The sequence below is a fragment of the Theropithecus gelada genome, chromosome 8, assembly GCF_003255815.1.
Source record: "Theropithecus gelada isolate Dixy chromosome 8, Tgel_1.0, whole genome shotgun sequence".
In the NCBI taxonomy this organism is placed as follows: domain Eukaryota; kingdom Metazoa; phylum Chordata; class Mammalia; order Primates; family Cercopithecidae; genus Theropithecus; species Theropithecus gelada.
The window spans coordinates 136817768-136838936 of record NC_037676.1 but is presented as its reverse complement, the minus strand read 5'-3'; the positions used below and the strand labels follow the sequence as shown (position 1 = coordinate 136838936).

General features: G+C 44.1%; 1 protein-coding gene across 7 annotated transcripts in view; it reads left to right on the top strand.

Moving 5' to 3' along the window:
* ZFAT (zinc finger and AT-hook domain containing) overlaps window positions 1-21169 on the top strand; it is a 231570-nt gene that overhangs the window by 163571 nt on the left and 46830 nt on the right. For all 7 annotated transcript variants that reach the window (XR_003120881.1, XM_025394837.1, XM_025394842.1 and 4 more), the window contains one exon: window positions 12558-12696. Coding sequence is in view for 6 of the 7 variants with exons in the window: in XM_025394837.1 (XP_025250622.1) it covers window positions 12558-12696 (139 nt within the window). In the remaining variant the exon portion in view is untranslated. The remainder of the gene's footprint in view (window positions 1-12557; window positions 12697-21169) is intronic.

Genomic DNA, 21169 nt, shown 5'->3' with positions numbered 1-21169 from the left:
GTTGGTACAAAAGTAATTGTGGTTTTTGCCAGTAAAACACATGCTAAAGCACCTTGTTTAGAGATGTATACATGGATGGCATTATTTTTAATGGCAAAAACCGTAATTACTTTTGCATCAACCTAATACTTTTTTATTTCATTATAGTTTTGCCAACCATGTATGCATATCTAAACCACATCTAACTAATTTTTTTAAATTACTTTTTCTAGAGACAGAGTCTCACTGTGTTGCCCAGGCTGGTCTTGAACTCCTGGGCTCCAGGGATCCTCTCACCTTGGCCCCCTGACTAGCTGGGACTACAAGGAGGACATGTGCCCCACTTCTAGCTAATTAAAAAATTTTTTTTTGTTAGAGACAGAGTCTCAGTATGTTGCCCAGGCTGGTCTTGAACTCCTGGGCTTAACCATTTCTCCCACCTCAGCCTCCCGAAGTGTTGGGATTACAGGTGTGAGCCACTGCACCTGGCCTTGTATATTTGTTTTGAAGTTTGCTTCTTTACTCAGAGTTATACTGGTCAGACTGACCAGTTCTCACGTATAGCCCTAGTTCACTCATTTCTTTGCAGCACATATGCCATTGTGTGAAATATGACTCCCCCATGTGAACCTAGCATGATGTTATTATTCATTTAATTGCAGTGAATAATTGGGTTCTTTCTGTTTTGTTGCTTTTATGAGCTCAGCTGCACTGGACTCATGACACCTGTGTTCTGGTATGCTTGTCCACCAGTTTCTTCAAGATACATACACCCACAGAGGACTTGCAGGCCATGGGATATGCACAGCTTCAGCTTTGCTAGGTGATGCTCAATTGTTTTCCAAAGTGGTTGCACCAGTTTGCAGCAGCATGCATTAGCCTCTCTTGGTCCATATCTTGGTGTGAACTTTCCGTGTTGCCAGTCTGGTACCTGTGCAGTGACCTTTTATGTGGTTTTACTTTTATCTTCATGATTGTTAATGAGGTTGGGCCCCTTTTCATATGTTTTTTAGCTGCTTGGATTTCTTTACTTTCTTTTACTCTCCTTCCCTCCCTCCTCCACCTTTTTTTCTAGTAAAGTATCTGTTCAGCTAGTTTTTCATTGTTCTATTGGGAGATTTTGTTGTTTTCTTACTTGTCTTCAGGAATTCTTTATCTCTCTTAAGTGTGGGTCATTTTTGGTTATATGTTAGGGATACAGTTTATCCTTATTTGGCTTTACTTCACTTTCTTTGTGATGTCTCTTAAAGTTCTTAAATTTAATGTTGTTTTTTTAAAAAAAAATTGTAACCAGATTTTTAGCTTTTTTCTTTTGTTGTTGTTGTTGTTAGGAGGGTTTGCTGGACTAACTGCACATGAATCGTTAACAGAAAGAGGCAGGCAATCTTCCTTTCTCTTTTAGCCACATAACTGTATTTGAGCGTCTGCCTGTGCTGGGCACTGCACTAGCTGCCAGGGGAGCATAGGTGAGCGGGTTCTGATGTAGTCTGTACTCTCAAAGGATTTGCAGCCTGTGGAGGGTGGACATGGAGAGGCAGGTGGCAGTTACACCATAGCAGGGTTTGTACCACAGCTTTACCAGGTGTTGGGGGACAGATGAGAAGAAGAACTTACATCTTCCTGGGAGAGTTAGACAAAATTTCAGGGTGAAGGTGGGGCAAGTAAAGAGCAAGCTGAGGCTCGTGAAGAATGGATGGGGGCCTAGCTGATGAACTTTCCCACTCTCAGTACCACAAGACAATGGGTCGACATTTTTAGTAACTTGGGGATAAAGAAAATGTTGAACTCATCAAGTTTGGCTCAAATCTGTGAAGCATAATAACATTGTCTTCTTTCAAAGCGTGAGAGGGGGCATTGTTTTAAGTGAGGAGGTGGGTATTTATACAGTGTCATCCCATGATTTATGCTTTGGAGATCTAAGGCTTGATGCGTTGCTTGGAATGAGTGGGTCAGCGTTGAATCCAATGTGATCAACTTGTTCATTCAGACAAGTTTAGCTGATTTTCACTGTCAGTGGCATGTTTCACTAGATAACCATAGCCCCTTCTCACTTTGGTGTCATCTAGTATTAGAATCAATAGATTCTTTCTCGAGGGTATTGAGGGGAAGATACACAGAGCCTGACCCAAGGAACTCAGTAGAATAGAGCAATATCAGAAGGACAGAAGTAGATGCCTGCACACAACAGTTGAGAGATCCACTAAGGGGCAGGAACTTCCTGTGTGCTGAAGTTGGTCTGAAAGTTAGTGAAGTAGAGAAAGCAGGTGGGGAGTGTTCTTAACGAAAAAGGAATGGCTTGCAAACAGGAGTGGCAGTTGCAGGAGTGAGATGGTTTGGAGCAAGCTCCTGCACATCTCCCAGTGTGCCTGGCTGACTATCACAGAGAGGTGTGGCAGGTCATCTGGGGATTTGTACATGACCCCATCTCTTCTGTGCAGTAAGTACATGTAATTGGCTGACTGTCACAGAGAGGTAGTGGGCAGGTCTCTGGGGATTCGTACGTGACCCCATCTCTTCTCTGCAGTAACTGCATGTACCTGGCTGACTATCACAGAGAGGTGTGGCAGGCCATCTGGGGATTTGTACATGACCCCATCTCTTCTTCTGTGCAGGAATTGCATATGCCTGGCTGAGTGTCACAGAGAGGTGTGGGCAGGTTATTTGGGGCTTGGTACATGCTCTCCTTCCACTGCCCCCCCCCCCGCCCTCACTTCTGTACAATACCTGCATGTACTTGGCTCACTATTACAGAGGGGTGTGGCCAGGTCATCTAGGGCTCTCCACAGGCTCTGGCAGACCTTGAAGGCTCTGAACAGGGGCTGATAAAGACGCTTGTTGTGTGAGATCATGTCCTATGCAGCAACATGGATCAAACTGGAGGCCATTATCCTAAGTGAATTAGTGCAAGAACACAAAACCAAATACCACATATTGTCACTTATACATGGGTACTTACTGAGTACACGTGGACACAAAGAAGGGAACAGTACACACTGGGGCCTGCTTGAGGCTGGTGGGAGGAGGATGAGGACTGAAAAACTACCTGTTGGGTGTTATGCTAATTACCTGGTAACAAAATTATCTGTACACCAAACCCCTGTGACATGCAATTTACCCATGTGACAAATCTGCACATGTACCCCTTGAGCCTAAAATGAAAGTTAGAAAGAAAAGAAAGACACTTGTTGTAGAGAGAATGGCAGGATCAAGACTAGGGTAAGAAGGGCAGTTTGGAGACTTGACTTTGGTCCAGGACACAGCTGCCTGAGGGAAATCTGCTGATGCGGTGATGGGGTGTTCTGGATAGAGGGAGAGTGAGAATGCAAATGAGAAAGGAGCAGTATGGCTCGAGTCCATTGACCGAAGATGACCATAGAGAGGGATGTGGTCAGAGAAGTGGGCAGGTCTGGATCAGGCAGGCCTTGTAGAGAAGAAAGTTACCAGCTGGCCTGGCCTTCAAGGTCCTGGCATCTGGGAGGGAGGAGGTAAGATGTAAACGTTCAGGACCTCTAGTAGGAGGTGGTGAACGAGGTAAGAGGATTTAGTGGAATGCCTGTGAGTGTGGTGCCAGCCACCTCCAGTTCGTAACATATTGCTTGGCATGTAGTAGATGCTCAGCAGATACTTTATTTATGAGTAAAGATAAGAGATCTTTTTGGAAAGAAATGGCAGCATGATTTGGCATTTAATTTTTATGTGAGGTGATGACATATATTGCCTATTTTTCTTATCTTTCAGTGGATCATGGTTAATTGATCCTGTGATTGTCATTCCTCAAACTCAAGACACTGGCATTAATTTCTCCATTCTCTTCCTTTCCCTCTCTCTCTCTTTTCTTTCCTTTTTTCTTTCTTCCTTTCCTCATCTCTTTTTGTGTGTGTGTCTTTTTACTTGTGGTAAATGAAGATTAACTGATGATTGGCTTGTATTAGTCCATTTTCTGTTGCTTATAACATAATACTTGAAACTGGGTAATGTATACAGAAAAGGAATTTATTTCTCACAGTTCTGGAGGCTGTGAAGTTCAGGGTCAAGGGGCTGCATCTGGTTGAGAGCCTTCTTGCTGGTGGGGACTCTGCAGAGTCCCAAGGCAGTGCAGGATATCTCATGGTGAGGGGGCTGAGTGTGTTCGTGTGCTAGTGCATGTCCCCTTCCTCTTCTTAATAAAGCCACCAATTCCTTTCCCATGACAACTCATTAATCCGTCAATCCTTGAATGGGTGGATCCATGCGTGAGGACAGAGCCCTCATAATTCAGTCACATCTTAAAGGCCCAAACTCTCAATACCCCTCAATACTCCATAATATTAAATTTCAGCATGAGTTCTGGAGGGAAAAATATTCAAACTATATGCATGGCTGTCTCCAAATCTGAAGTCCAAGATTTCCCTTAAGGTCACATGAGGAAGCCCTGACAGAGCCTGCTGTCCTGGCCAGCTCATGGAACCCAGTGCCCGGAGTCCTGCTGGACCTATGAGAACTGGCCCCTCTCCCCTCTGGTGCCAGTGGGCAGGGCCACTTGATCCACGGAACCCTGAGCACATTTTTGTGAGCCTAAAAAATGACCCCAAACTACAGGAAAACTACAAAATCAAGGTGAACAAATGCCTACAGGCCAAAGTTTAACTTAACTGATGGTTAAATATAGTTCATGAAAACTTCATGACACTTGAAATCTATTTTTTAGGTTAGAGTTTTTTCACTTTTTCAGAATTTCCCAGTCCGCTAGATGGCCATTGAGGAATAAAGGCATATGAGAGTGACGGTTAGTGTTTCTAAGTGACTTAACATGCAATATTATGAAAGTCTTTTCACTTATATTTACAGGAGTGAGTCCAGGGCAGTTGATGTATGAGTGGGTACAGTTTAATTGGGTCATGGTGGTGTAGGTGGGACTTTTTGTAGCCTTTGAAGGTGGTGGAGGGACTCTGTGCCTCCATGCACGGGCAGGCAGCCTCCTACACAGGGTCCCAGGCCATATGAAGAGAAGAGCTTCTCTAGAAGGGAAGGGAATGTCCTTGTCATAGGGAAAATTGAGAGGACACCCACCAGGAGGTTTCTTGGAGCCTCAGATGACCACATTAGATAGGGGAATAAAAATGTGGGAACATTTTAAAAGAGAACATTTAAAAGAGATAGAGCCAGTAAAACCAGCCAATCCTGAGGGCTGAGATGATGTGTGAGAGGGAGGAGATGGAGCTCCAGACTCCAGACTCCCCTGATCCTCTCACCTACTGTCTGTCCTCTCTTGTCCTTCTTCCGAGCCCATCTCCTTTTGGCTGCCTGCCCCTGCACCCCAGGGCGCTCTTCCAAACCTGCTTCTCTTCTCACTTTATACACTCTCTTTCTATGGCTGCGTTCAGTCTTAGGGCATCTGCTAGTTTCCTGTGCTAATACGCTAATGAACTGATTAAAGACCACAGTAGTGAGGCCTATGGTGTTTTTTGATTCTCAAAGCACAGTTGTGCTCTGTTTTTGGTGCCCCATCTAAACTCCATCAGGTAGGCAGGGAAGGTTTGCTGTCCCATTTCACAGATACGGAATCAAAAGCAGTGGAGGTGTAATGACTTGGCAAGGGTGACTCCACTGTTAGTGGTGGGCCTAACGCCTGACCCTCTTCTCCTGCTCCCGGTTCATTCATGCTGCCGCACTCCGTTCTTCTACCCTTGCTTGACATAGAATGCAATCATGTCCTTGAGAAGGTCCTTCTGTGTTGTAAAGGTGTCCGCATTCTAATAACACCACTTCTGTCTATCAGCAGTGTATAAATAGTCTTGTACCAACCAGTCCACTTCATGTAGGTCATAACCATTACATGGCCTTTTTCTGCATTTGAATCCAAATTTTCTGATACCAGACGGGTGGTTAGTCTCCTTCTGTATGTCTGTCTCTGTCTGTATCTCGATTACTGCACCAGCCAGGTTGTTAAACTAAGGTTGAAATAGTGATGTATGGCCCCAGGTTTCACACACTAATGTCATCGAGCACTTTCTGTTTTGCCTTTATTCTTCTTCACCCTCTCCAAGGTAGGCCTGTCAACAAAGGGGCGGATTCACATCTGATCTTTGAGCCTTTTGATATATGTGCCACCTTAATACCAATACTTGGTCGCACAAATTAGACTGCAAAAACCTTACCTGATGACAGCCTTCTTGCTTGCTGTGAATAGGAGCCAACCGAGCAACTCCTCGTTTTACCAAAAAACCATCCTCTACATTGCAGTCAGTTGCCAATGTCATGACCTTGCACATTACCTCATTACCAGCTTCTCATCTGCTTTACAACGTTCCTCTAGGTCTGTTCCTTGATGCCGATGGGAAATGCGATCACTTTAATGTAGTTAGAGGTTTTTAGATGTCTTCTAATCAGGCTTTTCAGAACCCAGTTTCATGTGTGAGATATGATTCCCTGTTCTCTTCTATTCTCTTTCTTTCTGTTTAAAGAACCAAAACAGCAAATTCTCAAATTATGAAAATGTGTATTTTACCAGCTTTTTATTTTTAAGAGGCAATAGGGTCTCACTCTGTCACCCAGACTTTTACTATGGTGGTGACATCTTGCTTGCTTTCTTGACATAAAAATAAGGACTTAAAGAATTTCAGCTTTAACAAATCTTCACTGTACCTCTTTTTAATCATCTTCTTCTTTTTTTTTTTTTTTTTTTTTTTTTTGCCACAGGGTCTCATTTTGTTATCCAGGCTGGAATACAGGGGCACAATCTTGGCTCACTGTGAGATCGGCCTCCTAGATTCGAGCAATTCTCGTGCCTCAGCCCCACAAATAGCTGGGACTACAGGCATGTATCACCATGCCTGGCTAATTTTTGTATTTTTAGTAGAGAACGGGTTTCGCCATGTTACCCTGGCCAGTCTCAAACTCCTGACCTCAAGTGATTCGCCCGCCTCAAGCCTCCCAAAGTGCTGGGATTACTGGCGTGAGTCACTGTGCCTGGCCCAATGTACCTTTTGAGAAAGATGTTTTTTTGATGCCACCTTTTGGAAAAAGGAACATGACCCAAAACCCAGCCTGTGCTCCTCATCTTTTCTTCTTAACTTGCTGAAGCCTGACTTTTGCCTGTCTCATGCTGCTGAACCTCTTCTTGGTAGGTTACCGGTGCCACCCCCTGATTGCCAGGTCCAGTGGACGCTGGGGAGGCCCCTTCCTATTGGATTTCTTAGCGTACTCAGCTCCGTTATCCTCCCCTACCTGGAGGACCTTATTCCTCAGATCCCATGATTCCAGACTCCCCTGATCCCCACACCTGCTATCCTCTGTCATCCCTCTTCCAAGTCCACCTTCTTTTGCCTGCCTGCTCCTGTGTTCCAGGATGCTGTTCCAATCCTGCTTCTCTTCTCACTTGATATACTCTTTCCATGGCCACACTCATTCTTAGGACCTCTGCTAGTTGCCTGTGCTCTGATCTGTGTTTGCAGCCCAGAGCTGTCCTCTGAGTTCTACACCCACCCTGTGGGATGTTCAGAGTTCTAGGAATACACCCTCTCCCTCCCATTATCCATACAACTTCCTTTTTGCTGGTGGCCTTCCTTGCCTTCTGCCATCCATGCTGGAAGCTTGGGAGCCATCCTAGAGGCTCCATCTCCTCCCTCTCACACATCATCCCAGCCATCAGGTCTGGCTGATTTTACCTTCTTCATCTCTCTTAAATGTTGTCTTCTGTTCCCATATTTTTATTCCCCTGCCTCATTTTAGGCCTTTAGTATCTCTCGTCCATGCCACTGCAGTTAACTGGATAATTGATTCCCTGCCTCCAGTCTTGTTCCTTTCAAGTCCATTTTCCATTTAACTTCCAAGTATCCAGAGTGATATTTCAAAATGGGAAGTTGGCCATTGTCCCGCCTGACACCTCCCAGGGGCTCCCATTGCCTAACATGACTTTCCTGACCCAGCACACAGCACACTGTGTTGACCTGGCTGGTATTGACCCTCGTCTTCTCCTCTGCCCAGTCCTTGCCTCATAGTGATAGCGCAGTAACTGCCCACATCTCTCCCGGTCAACCGTGGGGTTCCTTGGTCTAGAGGTTGATACTTAGATCTGGGCCACCTTATGTCCAGGAGACCCAAGAATACCAACCCGTGCCCCTCTCAGTTGGAGTTTTAGGGGGATATATGCTAGGGGAAAAAATGGCCAGTGGAAAACCAGATAATCTCTTTATTGTTGGCTGGGCCTGGGGCCCCATATCTGATGCAAATCAAGTAGCCAGGCTAGGAGACCGTGAAACTTTGGCAAGTCTCTAAACCATTCTGTGTCTCAGTTTCCTTACCTGTAAAAATGAGGATAATAATTGCACATACCTTATGAGTTTGATGTAAGACTTATAGGCATTAATCCGTGCAAAACATTTAGAGCTATCTGGCATATAGTGGCTATCAGTGAAAATGAGAGAAATCAGTAATATTTATCATGTTAGATCTCATTACTTTGGTTAAGAACTTCTGTGCAACATTGAATAATAGCTATGCTGATGGGCTCCCTGTCTTGCTTTTTGGACCACGATAAGAACTTCGATGTTGCATTCCAAATGAGCTATGGAGCCAGCTTATATCTTCCTCCCAACTCTAGGCTGGATTCTGTCCTGAAAGCTCTGAATAAATAACTTCCCTTTTGAGATCTAGTGTCATTTGTTGTTTGCGAGTTTCTGACTTAGAAACCAAGTTCTATGATTTAGTTTGCCCAGATAGCATTTAATCTTTGGAGTTGATATTTAAGTCCCCAAACGTGTATATATTTAGGGAATCACAAATCTGCCTCATTCACCATGTATCCCTGGGGGTCAGAGGACAGTCAGAGGTCAGTAAATATATGCTCCATAAATGAAACCTTGAGACTTGCAGTATTAATAAGGCAGCAGGCTTTACGTCTGGCAGTGGCTTACCGATGCTGTTCCCTCCCTCTGCCTGTCTCCTTCCCTGCGTCAGCCCCAGGAGAATTCTCTGCTGGCCTGTGGCAGTGCCTCACATATCAGATCTTGTTTTGCTTGAAGAGCCTAGATGGGGCTCAGTTCCCACACTTCGGGAGAGAAGATCCCCAGCAGAAAATGGGTGGTAATGGACTTCATGTAGAGGTTCTAATGGATATGAAGGATAGAAGCAAGACCAATGAAGGAAAGGGACTGGGAGGTTTATCTTCCTAACTCTCCCTGCACTGTTCAGCAGTGAAAAGACTGCCGGGGCATGTTTTGAACCCCGTGCATCAAAGCAGAGACTAAGTAGACAGCAGACTGCTGGAGAGGCTGCAGAAGGAAGGCTTCCATGGCGAGAAGATTTCTCCAAGTCAAGTGTTTCTTTCAACTCTCAGAATTGAAAATTTTGATAGACATTGCTAGCTCAGAGACTGAATCCTCATTTGGGCTCTCACGTACATTTTTTGCCAATATGCTCACATTTTGGCAATTTTTCTTCTCATTAGCAATTCTGCCAGTGGATGGGCATGGGGAAAAAAAGGAGCTGAACTCACAGGAAGCTGTTTATCTGCTTTGCTGCAAGAAGGGTGAAATTGGCTCTCGAGTCTGAAGCTAGGCTTGCAGGACCATTTCTTATTTTCATCACCCTTTTCTTTCTGCGTTTTATGCCCACTGACTGCCCGATGCTGGCGATACAGCATTTTCACTTTTTGATTTCTGTGTAAATGCTAACATTCCAAAAATAATATCTGCATGCTGTTTGCTTATTTAGAGATGAAAGCCCTTGAAAATGGTTTAACTTTTATTTTAGCTTTGCAGTAATCATATATTAGAATTTTACCTTTTGTTCTCTATGCACTAGATAGATGAGAAAGCCAGACAAATTTTGCCTTTGTTCCAGGTCCTTTTGTTTAGTAAATGCTCTGGGCCAAACTCCAAGGATTCTTTACCCGAGGGACTTAATGTAGAAACGCAGCATGTACGGTGCGGCACAGAGCATCCGGTAACCAGAGTGTGAGCCTTGGTGTAGGGCGAAGTCCCTGAGGAATGTTTTAGAGCTGGTTGACCGACCAGATTAACTGCCCTGTATCTTTCCAAGAATGGCCCTTCTGGGGATGGCAGTATTCCCTTTATAGGCTGGGAGGGTCTCCTTCTCTGTGCTGGAGAGAGAGAGGAGGACAGGGGCGCTCTGGAAAGGCTTCCCAGGAAGGTTGGACAAGACTCCGTGATCAGTTGAATAGTAAGAAAGAAGGAAAAATGAAAGATGGCTGTGGGTTTCTGTCTTTGATGACTGACTGATTTTGCAGAAAGATATGAGTCCAAAGTTTAAGGGTCCTATAGAACATCCCTGCGGAGATACCTGGAAGGCAGTTGAAAATTCCCATCTATGGTTCAGGAGAGAGGACCCAACAAAACATGTAGATCCACCAATCAGCAATGCAAAAATGATAATTGGAATCAGAGCAGAAGAACAAATCCAGCCCAAGGCCAGCACCTTAGAAAGATCCAGCAGTTGACATTAAGTCTGTGTTGCAGATCCCATAAATAAGTCTAGAAAGCTGAGCCATGGCAGAACCTGGTGACAGTGGCATGATGATGTCACACCTGCCACAGTGGGATAGGGCAGCCAGCCTAAGGAGATGGGATGGAGGAGCATGAGGTCTGAGCAGAAGGCACCCCCAGGAGTTGCTTGCTAGGAGATGGCAGAGGCCTGAGAAAGGGAGGTGACAGCATGAAGGCTGAAGGGGGAACAGCTCTTGGAGCAGGTGGTGGGCAAGGGGCCTACGAGGAAGGAGTATGACTTAAGCAGGGGGTGAGGTGGAAGATTTTCCTCTTCATTTTCTTCTTTTCTTCCCTCCTCTCTCTCTCTCTTTCTCTGTCTCCCTCTCTCCCTCTCCCCCTCTCCCTTTCCCTCTCTCTCTCTCTCTTTCTCTGTCTCCCTCTATCCTTCTCCCCCTCTCCCTTTCCCTCTCTCTTTCTCTCCCTCTCCCCCTGCCTTTCCTTGTCTCCCCTCTCTCCCTCTCTCCCTTCTCTCTCTCCCTCTCCCTCCTCCTCCCCTTCTCCCTCTCTCCCATCTGCCTCTATGGGAAGACTGCATCACAGTTTTATACTTGAAGGGAAGAAACCTTGAAAGAGGGACTGGTCTCTAAGCTTCAAAGATGAGAGGACATTTTCTCTACTGTTGGTGTACTTCACATTCAGACAATTCTGTTGCTGGTTTAGCTCTTATAGGCAACAGTGATGAAAAAATTGATGAATTGGACAGTCAAGGAGTAAAGGTATTGTTTGAGGTCTTAATAGATGCAGTGGTACATCAGCTTCCAGATGCCCGGTAAGAATTGTGATAGAATTGCTGATAAAATCAGTAAGAAATGCTTTGCATGGCATTTTAGGTATCAGTTTATATGATACTATTTAATTCTCACAACAACCTTACGACATGGGCATGATCCTCGTTTGCCTCATGTAAAGATCCATGCTAAGAGAAGTTTCACGACTTGCCTGAGGTTCTATCATTGGTCAAGGCCAGAGGTGTGGCTGGACTTGCTCCATCTGAGTCCCCTGCACCAGGCAGAGTGCTGCTCCCATTTTGGCTGCTGCATGCTCTTCTGCTCCTCCTGGGCTAGAAGGCTGCTGGGTCATCAAACAGGCCCTGAATGACCCTGGAGCACTGTCGGAATCATACAGCATGTGGATTACAGGGGCATGCTGGCAGCTCCTGACCAGGGGCCATGGCATGGAATTTAACAGTGATGGAGATGCGCCTCCATTGGGCAGCCAAAGGCCAGGTCTCATTGAGCTTCCCCAGGGGCCCAGCAGGTGCTTCTTTCCCCAGCCTCACTGTTTATGCAGCCTCCAAGGCATTGTGCCAGGGGAAAGACAAGGCTGCATGACTCATTCGTGGCCTCATCCCAAAAGTGCCTTGTCTTGATCAGGTGGGCGTGAGAAATAGATTTTACCTGCTAGACTTCTCTAATGGTTGACACTTGTGTATGCTGGTGCTTGCAGGCAAATACTGCGGAGGAATTGATTTAGCTAAAGAAGCAAATACAGTGACGCATCACTGAATAGCAGGGATACGTTCTGAGAAATGCGTCCTTAAGCAAACTCTTAGTTGTAGAACGTCATAGAATGGACTTACACAGATGTAGAAGGTATAGCCTACTTGCGCTTGCAGGCTGTATAGTAGAACCTACTGCTGTGACCGCTGTTGTATATGCAGTCTGAGGTTGAGTGAAACATCATTATGTGACTCCTGACTGTAGATCAGGGAACTAACTGTAATGAGAGCTACTTTTAATGTCATTCACTTAAAAAAAATGATAGATTACTGTATTGCTTTTTTGGTCTTCTTCTTGAACAAAAACTAAATTCTGAGGTGGATGAAAACAGAAAAGAAGTAACAAAAGCAAATTCATTCAGTAGAGACAGCTCCTCCTCTGAGGCACCTTGTCCTGGTCCCTTGGTTGGTCACCGCAGAGTCAGGTCTCAGCATTCTTGCCTTAGTGGTTTTCCCTAGAACATATCACAGGTGATGGGGTCTGCTCATCTTAGACCTTCTGGGTGTCAGATGCTCATCAGGTGGGAGCAGCAGCGAAGGCAGACATCTGGGGCCCACCTTCTCTAACGCCTCATGCCTCCTCATTGTCCCCACAGCCTTTCCGCTGTGCCCACTGCCATTACTCCTGCAACATATCTGGCTCTCTGAAGCGGCACTACAACAGGAAGCACCCCAACGAGGAGTACGCCAACGTGGGCACCGGGGAGCTGGCGGCGGAGGTGCTCATCCAGCAAGGTAGGCGAGGGGCCAGCAAGCTGGGGCCCTGCCTGCTTCCTTGTATACCAAGTCCCCCAGTGGGAAGAGCTGCTGACATCCTGCAGTTCAGTTCTCACACCTAAATGTGCCGGTGATGTTCGTTCTTCCTTGTCATCATTGTTGTCATCATCATCCTTATCATTATCAGCATTACCTCCTGCCTGGTTAGTATTATAACAACCTTACTGGAAGTCTAGAATGACAAGTGAAAATTCACCCACAGATTCTACTACCCTCAGCAATGCTTATTTGTCAGCATTGCCTTCCATTCTTCGTCGGTGCATAAAGTTCGCAGAGATGAAAGTTCAGTTGTCTTTCTTTACTTCACATTAACAGGAACATTTTGTTTTTCTTTGGTACATTGTCTTCCTAATTATGACCTCTAAGGGCTTTTTGTAATTCAATATTGAATGGAAACACTGACAATTCTGTTATTGAACATTGTGGGGGTTTTAGATTTTTTCTTTCTTTGCAGTTATAACTAATGCTATTGTAGGCATATTTATAGGTGAACTTTTTCGGATTATCTAAAAATATTTATTGAGTAAGCTTGTTACTTATTCATCCTGAAAAGAAAAAAAGGCATTCTAGAACATTTAAACTAGTGAGAATTGATGAAAGCCTCTTTTCATTTTAAATTATTACAACTTTGTGGGGTTTTTTGTTGTTTTATTTCAATAAATAATCACATTCCCACTTGAGAGGGCTTAGCTTATGTGTTGTTACCATACAGAGAATTCTGTTGTATTTATATCTGCACTTCAATAATTCAGCTAAAAACTGATTGCAGCACACTGTTTACTGCTCCTCTTTCCTAAGTCCTGTGACTATTTGAAGCTGAAGACAGATTTAGAAATCTGCCCCCAGTAAACAGAGATGTGGAATTGTAGACTGCTGCAGCTGGGGAGGCTTGGAGTTTTGTTTCAGCGTGAAGCTCCGCTCGCCATAATAGCCATGAAGTGCATCTTAATGTAAAACAAATGAATTGACTATATCCTTCAGCACTTTCAGTGACAGGGCTGATGCACGGAAATAGATGAGCAGCACAGAAGACTCAGGATAATTTTAAAGCCATCCATCTGGGGGTAATGGTGAGCTTGCGTCTTCGTTTTCCTAATGGCAGTTTTATGGAACTGGGGAGCAGGATATGCCATGGGGAGGGCCCTGGCTCCAATCTGCATTCTTCTTTTTTAGCTGCGCCATCTTGGGCAAGCTCTGAGGCCCTTCACCTGTAGAATGGAGTTCACAGCAGTCATCTTCCACGATGGTGGAGAGGATTAAATGAAAAAACACGTGCATGCAGTACATGTTCAGTCCTTGCTTTTGTATATTTTTTTCTGAACATATCTAGGACTTGTGGAGCCATCACATTATTTTTTATGACCCACGCCAGTACCCCATGTCCAGGAATCACAGAGGGGAGAATAGATTGGCTTACAGCCCCAGTAAATAACTGGAGTTGCAGGTTAGGGATTCTTTTTCACATCCTTCACACTCTTGGGTTGGATTGCCAGGAAATAGATGTTTACTGTGGCTATTGGGACAGGCGTGAGGATCTGAGTGATGATACCATCATTGCCCTGTGCTTCCAAACTTTCATCATTGCCTTGCGAAAAATGTGCTGAGGTTGAACTGTTTCATGCCCTAAGTTTCCAGTTAACTTCCTAAGACTCTCTGTAATCAGTCGCCATTCCCTGACAGGAGCAGGGTTTTATATTTTATCTTTGCAGGGGTGCTTTTGGTTCCTCTTTCAGAGATACACATACACACACACACACACACACACACACAGATATATATTCACAGTTGTTCCTAGGCATCCATGGGGGATTGGTTCCAGGACCCTCCGCAGATACCACAATCCACAGATGGCTCAAGTCCATTATATAAAATGGCGTGGTGTTTGGATATAGCCTACACACATCCTCCTATGTACTTTAAATCATCTCCAGATTACTTATAATAACTTATACAATGTAAATGCCATGTGAGTAGTTATTATAGTTTGGTTTTTAATTTATATTATTTTTGATTTTTGTATTGTTATTTTTTATTTATTTTTCCTGAATATTTTCAATCTGCAGTTGGTTGAACCCATGGATATGGAGGGCCATCTGTACATATATATAGATATATTATTTGCATATGCAAATGTACTTGTATGCATATGTATGTATATATGTTTATCCCCCCCATTCCCTTCAAGGGCCACGTTGAAGGAGACAACCCAGTGTCTCTTGACTCTTAAGAGGCCTTGCGCCGCGGTGCTCTGGCAGGAGAACAGTCTCTGAAATCAGATGGCTGGTGGAGTATGAACACAGTTTAGAAATCTCAGAAGCACAAAGTTCACGTTGTTTTTATGTCTGGGAGAGGGGAGCAGAATGAAAGGAGAACATGAAACCAGATTCAGTTACTGTTTGGAAATGTTGAATTGTTTGGAACCACTGCAATTTTTCATTTTCTTTTGATTAATTTCAAGTAACTCTCTCCATCCCCATTTGGTTTTATTTTCCTCTTCTACTCCCCCAAAAATATCTTTATACTTTATGATTTCATGTTTTGATATAGAAGAAGATGTCTTAAAATAACATCATAAAAAACACAAATAACATGTATTTTTCTCAGAAGGATTTTACAGTCTCCTTTAAACCACGTGCAGGGATCCCTTGTGTATCAGCTGTATTAAACAGTGTGACACTGTGATATGTGCAAAGCTATTGATTCCTAGGAAAGACCCTCCTGCCTGCCATGCCACAAGGATCCCGGGATTCCAGGGAGGGGTTCAGTGCACAGTGCTGCAGAGGAGGTCAGGAGAATGGCCTAAAAGGAGCCGAGAGTTCCCACATCAGACACTTCTGTTTTTTGCAGGTTTCTAAAGGAAGGCACTATGGCATTCTCCATGGAGTTTGGGTGGTTTACCGTGTGTTCCCAAAGCTTGCTGGGAAGGATGGCTGCATAGGCTCTTCCCAAGTAGGAGGGAGGGGAAACCTGACTTGTAGAATTTGCCAATTTCTGTCGTGTAAATATTTCTACCATGGCCAAGTTTAAGCTGCTGACATGATGTCACTCAACGTGGAGCTGGGGGACGTGTGTGCATTTGGCTTACGAGCTTGCGTATCTTGGCTCCCACGTACCTTTCACCCTGAGAGCACTGGGTGACATTGCCAGGTCTCTGCCACCAGGGCCTGTCTGGATGCACTGATCCCTCAGAACTCTGATACTTTGTAGTAATTAAGGTAGTACTGAGCACTATGTAAATATTGTACTCCTGGCTTATATTTTATGTGCATCTGATGCTTTGAAGACAGATTCCTCTTAGCCATCACTTATTCATTAATATGGATTTGAGGCATTCTCTCACACAAATGCACATTTCATGCTGTTTAAGGAAGAAATACTTGTATTGCTTCAGTGGGCCTGCCCCTTTCCTCCCCTTAAAATACACCTGATTAAACTAGCTCAAGAACTGGTTCAGTAAATCACAGGCTGTGAGAGGCATCAGATACTTTGGTGCTAAGCTTTACGAAATCTTTTGCTCACTCCTAGAGCATGTAGCAGGGTGAAAATGGGGTTTAGCGGGCTGTCCAATGGCTTCCAAGCCGTCCCTCAAGTCTTTCTAGAGACTTGGAGTGAACACAGGCTTGGGAGTCAGATGGACCTGGGCTGGGATTTCTGATCACTGTGGACCTTGGGCCAGGTACTTAACCTCTCTGAATCTTGGTTTATATACCTCCAAAGAGGAAGGCTCATAGCCTACCTCCATAGCAGTTGCAAAGATTAGATGTCATTCTCTAAGATTCCCAGAGAGTGCCAACAGTAAGTTCTTGATGAATGGCTCAAATCCACTATTACGTTTATCCACATATTTCTACTTTGAGCATGTATCTCCCAAGCGCCTACAGTGGGCCTGGCACCATGCTAGACACTGGGACTTGGTGTCAAACAAGGCAGTCATTGTTGGTATTATTGTTATTCCTGCCCAGGTTGGGGACCAGGGCTAGGCAGCTCCCGCCAGAGCTCTGGATTCTAATTATAGCAGAAGGAATACATCCCCTTCAGCTATGGCCTGGAGCGGAGTTAGCTGCTTCTCCCAGGGTACTGTGTCCCCCAGTTGTAGAGAGTCATTGAAGTGTAATGAGCAAGAGAAAGCAGTAAGAGGAGAAGTGTTGAGAAGTCTTAGTATTTGGCATCTGCTAGAATCTTTATGTTACTTTGAAGTGCTATATTAGAAAAGTGTAAATATGTATGCATGTGTACCTTGGATGTATGTTCATATATGAGTTTTTTACACTAGATTCAGGGAAAATAGCATAGCAGGAAATCCAGAAACTGTGAGGTAACCCACAGGTGATGTATTTGATTTTTAGACATCTTAATTTTAAAATTGTTTTTATTAGGGACCGGATTCAATAAGTTGTTGGCACATGCTTCTAGTGATGTGATATAATGCTGTGTTATTGATTATTATTTTACATGTTAATTTATCTCTCACAATGGCCCTGTGAGCTTGGCATAATATTCCTATTGTAAAATAATGAAATGAAAGGAGTGCTAATAACTGACCTCAGGTCACACCAAGCGAGCAAGTGGCCAAGCCAAACCCTGTCTCCTGATTCAATGTCTGTGCCTTGCCGCTCACATGTTTGATGTCCCCTAAAGTTTGTAGATGTTTGCACTTAGTAGAGAGGAGGAGAAGAAAGGGGAGGTGAAGGAAGAGGCGTAGTCATCTCTTAAGCAATTGGGCCACATTTGCTGGTGGTCATATAGTAGTTTGTGGAAAAGTCACACACATGGGTACTGTTTATTTTCTCTTATTTCTTCATCCCCAAGGCTAGTTACTAATTTGATCGAAGACTGACTCTGGGACCTGTCTCTTTCCAAGCCCTTCCCTGTGGTTATCCAGAGTGTCTCAGATCCCAAAATTTGGGGCGTGTGTGAGGGGCGTGGGCGGATGGGAAGACCCCACTTACGCTCCTCTACCAAGTGTTTCTCGTGGGGTTTGGGACCTCAGCTTGGCTAGTAATAAAATGTACTTTGTTTCCTCCGCTGCATTTTCCCTTTTGCTCTTTTTCTTGAGGATCCTGTGGGAAGAGGGGCTGGGATTTGAAACGGGATTAAGATAGTCCCAGGTAGGATCTAATATTGCATGCTGTGTCACCAGGAACCCTCCTCTTCAGTGCTTACATGTGACTTCCAGTTAATTTCTACCCTTAAGCATTTCCTAGCTCTGAACTGGGGCTCTGGCTGGGCCCTAGAACAGACACTAAGTTAAGAGACAATAGGAAGTGAAATGTCAACAAAGTTCTATTCCATATTTCACTTGTTAATCTGTGTAGTACAATTATTCCATATCCACTTTCCTCGGATAATTTAGCTGCTTTTGTTCCTTGTCCTTATCCGTATTCGCATCCATCAGTGCCTGTGTTAGTTGCCTGTAGCTACTGTAACAAGTCACCGCATACTTCGTGGTGGATTAAAACAACACAGATCTATTTTTTTTAAATTATACTTTATGTTCTAGGGTACATGTGCACAAAGTGCAGGTTTGTTACATATGTATACATGTGCCGTGTTGGTGTGATGCACCCATTAACTCGTCATTTACATTAGGTATATCTCCTAATGCTATCCCTCCCTCCCCACCCTGACCCCACAACAGGCCCCGGTGTGTGATGTTCCAGCAACACAGATTTATTATCTTAGTTCTGAAGGTCAGAAGTCCAAAATGAGTCTCACCAAGTTAACATCAAAGTACTAACAAATACTCCTTCTGGAGACTCTAGGGGAGAATCCCTCTCCTGGCCTTTTCTAGCTTTTAGAGGCTACCTACATTCCTTGCCTTGTGGCCCCCTCCTCTATCTTCAAAGCCAGAAATGGCCAGTGGAGCTTCTCTCAAACTGCATGTCTGTGCTCTCTCCTGCCTTCTTCTTCTGATGACCTCTGTGATAGCATTAGGCCCACTCGGAGAAACCAGAATGACCTCCCCCTCTCAAGATCCTGAACTGAATCACATCGTTTTTGCCATGTAAGGTAACATATTCACATGTTCTGGGGATTAGGATATGGCTGTCTTCAGGGGCTCATTATTCTGCCTACTGTACTCAGTGTCTTTTTTGAGAATATGATAGTGCAGTGGTCCTCTCAAAGAAAAAAAAAAAAAAAAGAATATGAACTTTAGCATCTTCACCTTACTGGAAGAGAAAACCAAGACCCGAGAGTTTCAGGAAGCTTTGGCTCACCTGAGCAAGTGCCAGATTCAGGTCTTGTGACTGCCCAGCCCAGTGTTGTATGCCATTCTGGGAGTTATATTATTGAAAATGAAATTGAATTTTCAATAACGTCAAGCACCACAAAGGAGCAGAGATATTTTAATGCCTGAAACTCCTCCAGAATATATTGCATTCCAAAAAGAGCAAAGGATACCGTGATCCGTTTTTTTAAATTGCTCTTGAAATTCTATACTTTTCCTGGTTAATCAGTCCATGTGAGGAAACTGTGATTTGAGGATTCCTGGTTTTTATGGTGTGCACTTAATATCAGTGCCATGAGTAGATTCACCAAGTCTTCCGTTGACCTTTACTGTGCATTGCCTAATAATTTACTGAATTCAAATAGAAATTAATTTATCTCAGCTTTGATATCAATTAACTGGCATAGTTATACATTCAGTCTAGATTACATATTTTCATTTGTTGTTCTTTAATTAAAGTCACTGTGGCAAAGGCTGAAGTTTTAATTAATGTGGGGGCATTATCATATTAAGTTTAATTTAAACATAATATAAGAATGTTTTCCTCTCTGAATTAGTTTCCACTAAAGAATACCCCAGAGGGAATCTTTAATTTCATTTTAAAGCCTAAGTTTAAGCTTTAAAAGTTTGCCTTTGTTCATTATCACATATTAAGTCTTTATAGGAGAAGCAGCATCAGTTTAGCAAAAAAAAAAAAAAAAAGTAGAGGTCCTCATACCTTAGAGGTTTTTAAAAGATGATTGAAGGAAAAGACACGATTTTATGTGATTTTAAAAAGCGATAACCAAGGAAGTTAAAAATGAAGTTTAATTATCCTCTGGGCAAGAAAGAAGCTCGTTTGTTTTTGTGTGAAAAAAGAGCACAGTATGTTTGAGTTTCAGAAAATAAACATCCATCTGAGCTGTCTTTTCTGCAGAATGTTCTAGAATTTAAGAATTTGGTGTTTGTTGCCAGTCTTTCTGCTGACAGTGGGTGCCTTCTGCCTCGGTGCCCTCCATCTCTACCAGGGTTGGGGTCGGGAAATAGTGGGCAGAGGTGCTGGGGTTGCACAGTGGCTGGCAGGTTGGCCTCTGTACTAGTGACTGTTTGGAAAATCACCCACCACCTCAGCTGGTAGAACAGAAATCCTAATAATAGAACAGTGCTCTCTCTTGATTCCACTGACATGGAATTGATTTGGAGATTGAGCACATCCAGACTGCATCTGGGAGATGATTAAATGTGGACCACATTCCTGTGAGGTTTATCTGGTATAATTTGTCCACACAACCTTGATATCAGGACAGAATTCCTCCATTTCTTCCCGAGTACCCTAATGAGCAATACATAAACATGGTAGCCGGAGATACACTCAGTGGTCAGCTCAGCTCTTTTGTTGCCTAAGTAAGAGCATCTTAGTGGTTTGTTCAGCTCACATGTATATTGGGGAGGTGGGATACTTTGGGACATCACAGGACCTGCATATCAGACATATAGAGGGGACTGTTTGTGAGGCTTTAGGATTCCATACAGAGGATGAGGAGGCTGTACAGGGATTTGAGTTGGAGAGGTGCTTAGTAGAAGAACCAGGAGTGAGTGGTGTCATAGAAACCCCAAAAGACTAGATCTTGACTGGAGAATGTGATCAGCATCGCCATATAATGCACAGAAGTCACACTGGACAGTAGCAAAGCCTGGGGTTAAGGATGTGTGTTAGACTTAGATTCAGTTCTTAGCTTTGCAGTGTGACCTCAGAAGGGTTACTTCACCATCCCAAGCCTCTGTATAAATCAAGCTAAGCATGCCTGTGTCATTGGGCTATTGGGAAGAAACCATGACTTGATGTATGAGGTGCCTGATGTGTGGTAACTGCCCAGTTAGTGGAAGACGTTTGTTGTTATTGTTATTAGTAGTATTGGTGGTGGTACTAGTGGTAAGATAAAGAGTGAAGAGTATTCATTGGATTAACCAATGAGGACGTTAACTGATCTTGACATGTGCAATGCCAGGAGAGAACTGAGTGCAGGAAGCAGCATGCTATGGTGTGAGGCAGGGCTTCTCAATGTCAGTACTGCTCACAACTGGGGCCAGGCCAGTGTTTGTTTTGGGGGCTGTGCTGTGTGTTGTAGGGTATTTAGCAGCATCCCTGGCCCCTACCCACTGGATGCCTTAGGCACCCCCCAGTTGTGACAACCAAAAGTTCCTCCATACATTGCCTGTCTG